Source organism: Prosopis cineraria, unplaced genomic scaffold (genome assembly GCF_029017545.1).
Source record: "Prosopis cineraria cultivar Desert tree isolate PC_DT_omini unplaced genomic scaffold, ASM2901754v1 PC1, whole genome shotgun sequence".
NCBI lineage: Eukaryota > Viridiplantae > Streptophyta > Magnoliopsida > Fabales > Fabaceae > Prosopis > Prosopis cineraria.
In genome coordinates this window covers 50,260,902-50,271,295 of record NW_026555332.1, presented here as the reverse complement: position 1 = coordinate 50,271,295, position 10,394 = coordinate 50,260,902, and the positions used below count along the sequence as shown (strand labels likewise).

Sequence of the window (10,394 nt, the reverse complement as noted above, 5' to 3'; positions counted from 1 at the left end):
AACATTTTCACGAGGAAATGGAGATTCCCCTTACGTGCGTCCATGGAATAAAATTTTAAAAGAAGTAAAGAGCAGCTTCATCGGATTCTCCTTATCCATGTGCCTTGGTGTTTCCTTTCATAGGACACTTTCAATCTCATCCTTATAATAATTAACCCTTACATGCATGTATTATTCTCTTCCCCTAATAACCTCCAAATCATCTCTCTTTCTATCAATCCTTGGATTCTCTCGTATACTTGCTATTCATGACTGTACTTTTTTGGATCTCTTCCTTCTGGGGTAGCGTAAAAGATAAGAGTGACAATGACAACGATAGCCTCTCCCATCAATATATTGATATTTGTTAAGTTATGCAACTTTAATCCTGTAAAGCGGTCTGGGGATTTCTGATCCGTACTTGCAAAATGTATCGGTGTGTATACTGCATGGATCGATTAATTGGAAGATGAGAAAGAGAAGGGTTTCTGCAGGCAAAAGATTAGCGTGTCGATGACAAAAAGGAACGAGCACAAGGGATTAAAGTTACGTTGCAGAAGGAATATTGAAAAGCTACGATGATCAGTCGTTCAAAAGTTGCTTCCTTTTCTAGTTTCGCATATAATTATTGATCCCTCTCCTTCTACGAAAAGTTTGAGTGATTTGGCTTCATTTTTGAACCACTTTTAATACTTTTTGAGGAACATGGGCTACACTAAATCGATCAACTTATATTAATAGTGCAAATTATGTTGCCTTTGCATATACTTTCTTTGACATATCCCACCAGGTCAAAATTAATTAGATAAAAAACTTTATCTCCTAATCAAAGCTTGACTATGAGCAACACACATAGAGCAAGAGATTCAAACGAGGGAAATTAAATCAAACAGTTAGAGAGCTCTTGCACCAAATTAGGGTAAAATATATTTCTGCACTCTTAATCATTGCTTGACTACTACAAATTAAAGTAACTATAAATAGTCATAAACATGGTAAACTAGAGTGATCTGAGCTGGACTGAGATGAACTGAACTTGGAAACTCCATGTGTGGGATGGTATTATATAGCTATCATAATCATCAAGCTGATACATTTCTGAGAGAGGAAAAGAATAACTCTATATCTGGGGAAGAGAAAAACGCTATTGGAGATCTAATGGATGAGTAGTTTTGGATTACCCTTGTCTTCTTCGGAGCAGGTGGACATGATAGTATCTCTGGTATTTTGAACCTTTCAGCCTTCGGAGTACTACATCCACTTGAACATATATCTTCCTCCTGATCTCTCTTCGTGTTGTGATCGCCTGCAAGTTCACGATGGGTCTTCGAAGGAGTTGTCAGGCCTGATTCTTGTTGCTTCTTCTTCTTCTTGTTCCTTATTTTCTTCAACTTTCTCTGCTGAACCTTCTTCTGCCATACTTCATTGATGCTTTGAGCCTTTGCAGAAGATGCCGGCGCCATCTTAGTAAGTGGGAGAAAAATACAAGTAATGAAAATCTTTGTTTGCAGCTAAAAAATATTCTGATTGATTCCGAAGCATCAGAGAATTTTCATGCTGATGATAAGGGATCGAGTTTGAAAAGCTTCAGATACGTGTCACGTAAATCCAAAAAAGAAAACACTGATACAGCAGCAACTACTGCCACTAGCTTGAAGATTATGAAATTTTATACGAAGCTCTCACTACCTAATCCTTATAAGTAATAAGAAAGAAACACCTTAAGGAGTCCCTCTCTCTATATGCTTACATGAGAAAGGAACGCCTTTTTGCTCCAGGTTATATTATAAGCTTTACACTACTTACTGTGTAGATAGTATATAAAGCAACGATATGAGAGGAGGGAGGGGGAGAGAGAGAGACTAAAGTTATATATAACGCAACAACGGAGGGGAGGGGATGAGAGAGAAAGGGGGGGAGACGAGCTTTCCTTTTAACTATTGTGGCGTTTTCAGGTGGAAGATGAAGACAGGAGAGAGAGATTTTTTTTTTTTTTTTGGGGTTCAAAGAGAAAAGTTTTGTGTGGGTAAACTAAATGTGTATTGAAAAATATAAGGGGCAGTATCGTATTTTAAAAATAATGCGCGGACGATGATAAGCACAGTGCAGGTAAACCCTAGGAAAGAAAAACAGTAGCAGGCTAACTGACTAAAAGACGGATCAATTGATGCAGGTATTGATTCTGGTGTCAATTAATTACTATTACCACTGTTTTCAAAATCATCGCTAATACAAAAGAAGTAGCTTGAGTAAATAAACTTCCTTTGTAGAGTACTGTACGACATTTTTAACTAATTTATGTCTCTAATAATTTAATAAATTAGTTAATGATATTTAAAATTATATATTTTTTCATATTTATTTTTATTTAATAAGATGTGTTTATTAAAAATATTATAATATAAAATAGAACACATTGGTAATTACACCTTAAATTAGAATTTTTTTAAATGTATTAATTATACATTGAAATGCACAAAATATTTTATATTTTTAAATGATATAATAAAAAAATTTCTTATAATACTGAATGAATAGAATATACACTGTTGACCTCATAAGAAATATTGACCATGCACTAATGGCCTGTTTCGTATTCTAACTGGAGAATGAAAAAGAGAAAAATATTAATGAAGGTTTTTGGTCAAAACGACGATGTTATTCATATGGCAAAGTGCTAGATAGGGACCCTTTGGCACCCTGCAGTTGTCTACATTCGGCCATGAATGATAACCATATCTTAAAGGTTGAAACTTGTGATCTTCGTTGCATCACCAATTTAATCGTACACTGATTGCAATCTAAATTATGTTTACCTAATACATTCTAAAATGATCAAAAGCGAGGTTACCTCATTAAGGTACTGTCTTTTCTCTGCATGTATGGATATATTATTCCCTTCACGTGCCATTCGCGTGCTGCCTGAATTATCCACTTGATAAATATTCAGAAAAATTACTTGAATGATGTTTTGTGCAAATTAGACCACGCTTATAATTTTGGAAATTTCCGATCGCCCAACTTCATTACTTTAATTTTATAACCTAAATTGTCCCGTCTCTTGTGTTTTCTGAAGTAAGTACTCGATGAAATGTTAATCCATGACTCATCAGAAACATCTTCCTTCATCCACTGTATAAGTGGAAGCGAGAGAGGAATAAGACTTCTATTGAAAAGACAAGTGGATTTTTTTTCAAACTTCCTTCATCCACTGGTACCGAAGAGGGCATTCATTTGGGCTTCATATTTGATGGGCCTGCTAAGGAAGCGTTTCATTTAGGCCCGAATAAAGGAAAAGTATGTTAAGAACCAAGAAAAGGAAAACTAAAAATAAAATAAAAACGCCCACCGTGGGGCTCGAACCCACGACCACAAGGTTAAGAGCCTTGCGCTCTACCGACTGAGCTAGACGGGCTTATTGTTCAGCGTTTGCTATTCAAAGTATAAGTATAATTTCCAAAATTGCATACTGATCCTTCTTTACACGAAAATACATATTGTTTTTCTTTTTTATCTTTAATTCCAATTTATGATAAATGAAACAGAGGTCCTAAAATCATAAACATAAGAATCTAGATTAATAAATACAGAATAAAATGATTTTTTTACAAATATTAAATTGTTTATATTTTAAACTAAAATTAATTTAAAAAATGCTTATATTTCAAATCAAAAGGGAATATTTCTTAGAATAAGACAGATTATTAAGAGCCTAGGTATTTACTTGAGAGAATGACAATTGAAGACTTAGTATGAAAATTAATGTAAAATAAAAACTCTTGAATTGTAAATTCTTAAAATTTCATATATAAATTTATGATATTTAAGTTATAACAGGTCTTTGATATTTTTTAAGAATATTAATATGTCATTTAAGTATTAATTTTTTAAGAATATTTAAGTTCAGCCACGATTTTCTCTTGAATTTTTTTTTTTTTGGGAAAAAAATCCTTCTCGATATGAACCCCCCCCCCAACTTCTCTTGGTCCAGAACGCAGAATCTGGCAGCGTACAAGCCACAAGATAATAGCGCCACATGACACCTAGCCTCTAGATAGTAAATAAAGGCTTGAGTATTTTCTCTTCTGTTTTTTTCCCCTTCCAGGAAAATATCTTTTATCCTTAAGCGAAAACACCACCACACGATGAATCAATCTGGGAATATTCATGCACGTCGCATGAATGAATCTAAAATGGCAGGTTGAACATTTATCAGAAGCCTGGAACCGGAATGGACACCAGATTGAACCATCAACCTTTCTAGTTTCTGTTTAGAATACTTTGACCAGGAAATAACAAGTAATACACATAACAATAATGCAACAAATCCTGAACGGTACGTGCTCATATGGAGAGATTTAGCTTCAAAACAGAACCTGAAAATACATCGTGGTGCTCACAGTTCAGTTTGCAATCATCACCCCACATAAGGTTAAGGCCAGAACCAAAAATAATGGGCATGGCCATGTCCATTTGTCATCTCATCTACAAGTTAGTCCTAAATCTACTATACACATTGAATAAAAGGAAAAAAAATCAACAGTAAATGAGCATAGACTCCAACAAGTTCATCAGACATCTACACTAGTGACTCTGAATCATACTCTTGAGTATCATCATCATCTTCTAGCAGAGGCCTTTGGACAGCGAAAGGGCGTGGTGGGAGATCAACATTCAATATACCATCTAGCACTCTTGCTACCTCCCCCATTGAAGGCCTCCTACGTTCATCCACTTGAAGACACCAGAATATTATTCTTAACGCACGTTCTAGCTCCTCTGAATCGATTCCACTATCAACTCTTTTGTCAACCACATTGTGGGGTCGTCCTTCCATCCACTGTTCATATGCCCACTGGCAAAGATCCTCGGTGTCTTGACGCCCAGATAACAAAGTTAGTGCCAACTTGCCAAAATCCTCCACATCTTTCTCAGCTGAAGAGCCACAATATGGGGTCTCACCATTTACTCTTGCAAACCCAAATTCAGTTAACTTGGCCTCTAAGTTTTCGTCCAGTAAGATATTTGCACACTTCAGATTGCCATGGCTAACAAACTCCCGACACTCGGTGTGCAAATAGCAAATGGATTTTGCTACACTTGAGCATATCTCAATTCTCTTTCTCCAAGTTAGCCTCCGGCAAAGAGACGATTCACCTAAGAACTTATCCAAAGAACCGTTCTTGACATACTCGTACACCAAGAATCTGTGATTGAACTCACAACAATAGCCCTCCAGCTTCACAAGGTTTTTGTGATGAATGCTCCCAATCTTCATGACAGTGCTCCTGAACCTCCTTTCTTCTATGCTTGCATTAAGATTCTTAACTGCAACCAAGTGATTGTTCTGTAGTGTACCTTTGAACATATTTGGACCGATTTGGTTCTTGAAATCCCCAGTGAGGCTCTTTATCTCTGGGAAGGACAACACAAACAAACCCTTTGAGTTGGGGCATGTTAAAGCTAAAGTAACTTCCTTCCTCGTTATTTTTCTCCTTCTGCAGATGAAGAAACCAATTCCCAACTGTATGACGGCAAAGAAGAGAAAAGTGGCTGAGGCTGCTCCTATCAAACAAGGAACACAAAGTGCTGGAGGCGGTTTAGGAGGAGGTGAATTAACAAGACCAGGATTCACAGCTAATGGACCTGAACATCTCTTAACAAAAGATATTGAGCTTAGAGAAGGATCTGCAAACCCAGTGACATACTTAGTTTTCTTTATTGAGCATTTAGCACTTCCATCATTGGAAAAGGTTGCAACTGTACAATGTGGGTCATTCAAACACAACAGTTTGCAATGCTGCAAACTACTTATGGTAATTGAATCTACAGGCGGGTAAACTCCATATAGAAATGTTTTTTCATACGTAAGCATATTGATGCCTGATTCACATGCCTCATCGTATGGTACCAAACATTTGTTAGGGTCAGCTAACTCAAACGGGCATCTGCAATCAGCAGAACCTGAAGTGGTTAAGAAACACATACCACGTTGACCACAAGTTGCAAAGACCTTGCACTGATTCTCAACAGCTTGCCAAACTGGTCTCCATGATTGCAACATTTCTATCCATGAATATATCCGCAGATTGCCATCCAAATCAAGCCTAAGAAACCTATAATTTACTGATTCATTGTGGTCTTCACCAAACACTGACCAAACTGGTTTTGACCTTTGGTCTTGAAGTTGCAGGGCTCCAGTGGCTGTGAGACAAGCACTCAGATTTGCAATAGAAGGGCTATCACTTGTCCAATAGGTAATATTACTTTCCCAGCGAAGATGTAACTGTCCTGAGCCATTCAATAAAAGGCTGTAGTAACTGGACATGGTTTGCTTGCTGGCAGCTCGGAGTGTTTGGTACACAGATAAACTCTGCCCTGGGACAAGTGTATCAGATGGAGTATCAAAACTCTGCCAAACAACATGCTGTTCCCTGTTTATGAGCTCAAGATTGCCATTGTCACGAAAAATAGCTGAAACTACAGATTGGCTGGCAGTTCCACTGGTCCATACTACTCCCTGTAATGAATCAAAGAGCACTAGATCTCCTTCTGGGGTGAGTTGGAAATAGGACATGCTACCCACAGTGACATGAGCTCCAGCCACCCAGACCACAGTTTGTTGGCTAAATGGTATAGACTTTGAATTGAAACGAATGCCAATTCTAAACTGACTAGGTTGATCTGAAATGTTAAAGAATCCTAATGCAAAATCACCATTGGAGGAGACCCAACACTCATTGTCAACCACAGAAAGTTTTGAACCCAGTGGAATTTCAGATGTGAAAGCTGAGTGTAGCAAGAAGCCAATGAAGATGCACAACAAGAATGGTGATTTAATCCGATATAACTCTGGTTCAAGCATATCTAGATATACTCAGGGAAGCAAAACTTGTGAAATAGCGATGAAATATATCCCCTAACGTGTCATTTAACCGCACAAGTTTACACCTTGATAACTACAATACCTGGAAAGGGATAAGGTAACGCAGCGGTTATTCTCAAGCCCAAGTGTGGTTTAGTGGTGCAATGGTAAGAAATGAGGGGGGAAAAAACAGCTTGGATTCAGGGGAACAAATGTGAAGGGTTTTTTTATAAATTCAAATACAACCAATGGGAAAGAAAATATACAAGATTGGAGGTACCTGAGCTGAAAGAACAGTCAGCTACTTCGATTCAAGAAGCCACCACAGACTGCTACAATGAATATTACAGAAACAAGGTTATGCTACTTAACATGGGAACACCATAATTTTCAAAAAATATCTTGAAATTGGAGAGGGAGATAGGAGATTCCCAGGCAGAAGCCCTTCTTTATATGTTAAATAACAGGCAGAGATGAATTTGATTAGCATACAAAATGGACTTTGCGCAGCAAGGGGGCCCAAAATTAGACCAATGGCAATGAGGAACAAACTTATGAAAATGCAATCACTTTTCAGGGTTCAAGGAGCCAACACAATGATATATTATCAGCAGAGCAGCCCTGAATTTCGCAGATTAATTTCAATAATTCAATAAAAAGAAGAGTAAGAAGAGGAGCCAAGAAAAATAATGAAAAGGATGAACCGATAAAGCCAATTTCAACGGGGAGTACTTTAAATGGGCACGAAATTACAGAAAGATGAAAACATTTCGCTAACCACTTTTGTGTATAAGAGAAAGATCTGAACAAATCAACGACAGAGAGAAGCTGACTGTCATGGCGGAGGAATTTTGAGCTTCAACACAACAAACCTCGAGGTCCATCCTAGCGGAAATTTTCTTGCTTTGTCTGGGTAAAGTTTCCGGCACCTGACTACTGTGAAAAGGGAGGGAGCTAAAGAGAGCAACTTTCACAGATAAAATGCGTTTGGATTTGGAGTAGGAATGTAAGAGCGAGACAAGTACCAGAAGTAAGATATGCTTAGGCAAATGGGGATAGGGAGGTATGAAAAGTTAGACGCAGATGTCAAAAATAGTGGACAGTCGCCAGAGAAGATGAAGTGTTCCTGGAGAGAGTGGAAATTCAAATCACCGGAATGTACAGCAGCTCCTAACCAGTGAACAAGAGCGAGGAATGGGTTTTGCTGGAATTTTCTTTTTAACGTGCAATTGGCATCTACAGTTACAAGCTTGGTTATTTGTTAATTTGTTATACTGAATTACTGATAATTAAAATCATAAATTTTTTTTGTATTATTTTTTAAAATGAAAAAAATGTGCGTTTTGTGAAATATATTTTTTCGTGAAAAAATAAATTGAAAGTGAAATATTCCTATGAACTTTTTATACAAAGACTACATAATTAAAGAATGAATCACACAAGGCGTTGAGAGTTGCAATGATATCAATTACTTCCTCCATTTAAAAATATTAAATATTTTTTAAAAAATTAAATAATTAAAAATATAAAATATTTTTAATATTTTAAAGTATAATCATTATTTTTTAGTGTCTCTATTAATAATAATTTTATATTTATTATAAAATATTTATTAAAAATAAATATGAAAAAATAATATTAATTTAAAAATAAATAATAATTTTATTAAAGGTTAAAATTGAATTAAAAATATTGTCTATTTTTTAATGGAAGGAATATCATTTAACCAAAATAATGAATTAATAAAAAAAATCTCATGATAATCTTTTGTAATTAAAAGACCGGCAAAAAAAATAAATAAAATTTGGGGTGGCGGGACGACCTAGAGTGTGCAGGGAACAACATGTGATCCCCAATACCTTACTTTCTGTCTTCTTGTGGTCACTTTCTGCAACTTGCTCTGTCTTTTCTTCTTTCAAAAATATGTACTGTTTGATTTTTATTTTCCATGAAACTCAGATTTAATTAACAACACATAACCCAATCTTCATTATGCTTAGTTGAATTGCTTCAACGTGATTAATACAGTCCCCTCTTTATTATTCCTTCAATGTGAAGCCTCCTCTGGTAAGTCACGGAATCTGATTATGAGCTTCACATCTTTCCTTCCTTTACGGACCCTCTCTCCTCTATCTTCGATGTATCAAATTTATAATTATAATTGTCACAACTGTTAATATGGAATGATATAATTATAATGAAATGAACATTCTCTGAACAATATTAAGTTGAACAGATCACCTGCCAGTCTATACCCTTCTTAAAATGGAAAATACCTCTAGTGAGTTAGAAATGGGGCAAATTGTTGACCAAAAAAAAACTCAGAAAACATGGGTGGCTAATAAAAGGAAGGATTAAATATTTATTTATTGGATTTGATTAGGCTAAAGTGAGTAATTAACACAAGTTGGAAAGGGTGGGGGTAGGGAAAGGAACAGGGGATGAAAGTCAAAGTTTGAATGATTAAAGAAGCGGAAAAGGAAAGTTTGAAAAAGCAGACAGCGAGATAACCTTGAAAGGTGAAAGATTCTGCCTTTTTGGCCGTAACAAATACTAAATAAAAACAAGAGTCCCGACTTTTCATGAACAAAAATTAAATATTTGGATTAATCGTACGTGGGGTGCATGCAACTCTAAATAAAGATTAAAGCGCCCTTTCCCACTCACAGCAATCATGAATCCATCAACATACCAATTTCAAGCCAAGAATTAAAAAATTGAAGCATTCCTTAGAACGTTTCTTCTGGGAACAACAGTCACCCAAAGAAAACCATAAAAATAAATGGGATTTATATATCAACTCGAGCATGTGAATGGGGAGACCATACATAATTATATGTGGTAATAAAAATCAGGTATCGAATCGGTGCCTTGATTGTTCTAATTTCTAGTATACTAGTATGTGCCTTGATGGTATTCACTGATTAGTAACTACTCGACTTCAAAAATATTTTACAAAATTCATAATTATGATGATGTAGACCAGTAATAAAATATGGAATATCCGCTAGGGATGTGAATCTAGGACAATTAAACAGTGGATTGATTGCAATGTCGTTTTCTTTGAACGGCACTTAGGAGGTAGCAGCGTCATTTTCTCTCTCCTTATTTCTTCAAACAACTCTCCGTGATTCACTCACATACACACGTACTGGTTGTCTGGTCCTATCATAAGGCGTATTTTAGAACTATTCCTCGGTCTTCAATGCAAGATGTTGGATGGGTCATCAATTGCATTTCTAATGACACATGCACTTACACTGACTATAAAAAACAATACTCCTCCGATTTAATATATAAATTACTTTTTAAAAATATAATTTAATTTATTTTATAAATTATTAATTGATGAAATTATTTTATTTCAACTTAAAATTTTTAAATTATTCTTAAAAAGTAAAAGAGAGAAAATAAAAAATAATATTATATTATTTGTGTATTTTTTATTTTTTTACTTGAGGATTATATTTAAAATTTTATTTACCTTTATTCTTTATATTTTTTTTGTATTGACATTAATAAATTTAATAAAAATAATTTATAAGTAAGA

At 35.5% G+C, this 10,394-nt stretch overlaps 2 protein-coding genes and 1 non-coding gene across 8 annotated transcripts; all 3 read right to left on the bottom strand.

Annotated features, from left to right (window-relative positions):
- Nucleotides 1-1,061: 1,061 nt before the first annotated feature.
- LOC129302214 (cyclin-dependent protein kinase inhibitor SMR9-like) lies at nucleotides 1,062-1,442 on the bottom strand. The gene has a single exon (XM_054940925.1). The coding sequence runs from the start codon at nucleotides 1,440-1,442 to the stop codon at nucleotides 1,062-1,064; it is 381 nt and encodes a 126-aa protein (XP_054796900.1).
- A 1,879-nt stretch (nucleotides 1,443-3,321) lies between these two features.
- On the bottom strand, nucleotides 3,322-3,394 carry TRNAK-CUU (transfer RNA lysine (anticodon CUU)). The gene has a single exon. It is a non-coding gene; the product is annotated as a tRNA-Lys (tRNA).
- A 900-nt stretch (nucleotides 3,395-4,294) lies between these two features.
- Nucleotides 4,295-8,031, bottom strand: LOC129322614 (G-type lectin S-receptor-like serine/threonine-protein kinase SD3-1). 6 transcript variants are annotated; one of them, XM_054968911.1, is made up of 3 exons: nucleotides 7,623-8,031; nucleotides 7,125-7,176; nucleotides 4,295-6,947 (listed from the first exon to the last, which is right to left on the bottom strand). In XM_054968911.1, the coding sequence occupies exon 3, from the start codon at nucleotides 6,842-6,844 to the stop codon at nucleotides 4,559-4,561; it is 2,286 nt and encodes a 761-aa protein (XP_054824886.1). In that variant the 5' UTR covers nucleotides 6,845-6,947; nucleotides 7,125-7,176; nucleotides 7,623-8,031; the 3' UTR covers nucleotides 4,295-4,558. The 6 variants fall into 6 exon arrangements, with proteins under 6 accessions (XP_054824886.1, XP_054824896.1, XP_054824905.1 ...); XM_054968921.1 differs by having other exon boundaries at nucleotides 7,125-7,173; XM_054968930.1 differs by having other exon boundaries at nucleotides 7,717-8,031.
- Between the last annotated feature and the right edge of the window lie 2,363 nt (nucleotides 8,032-10,394).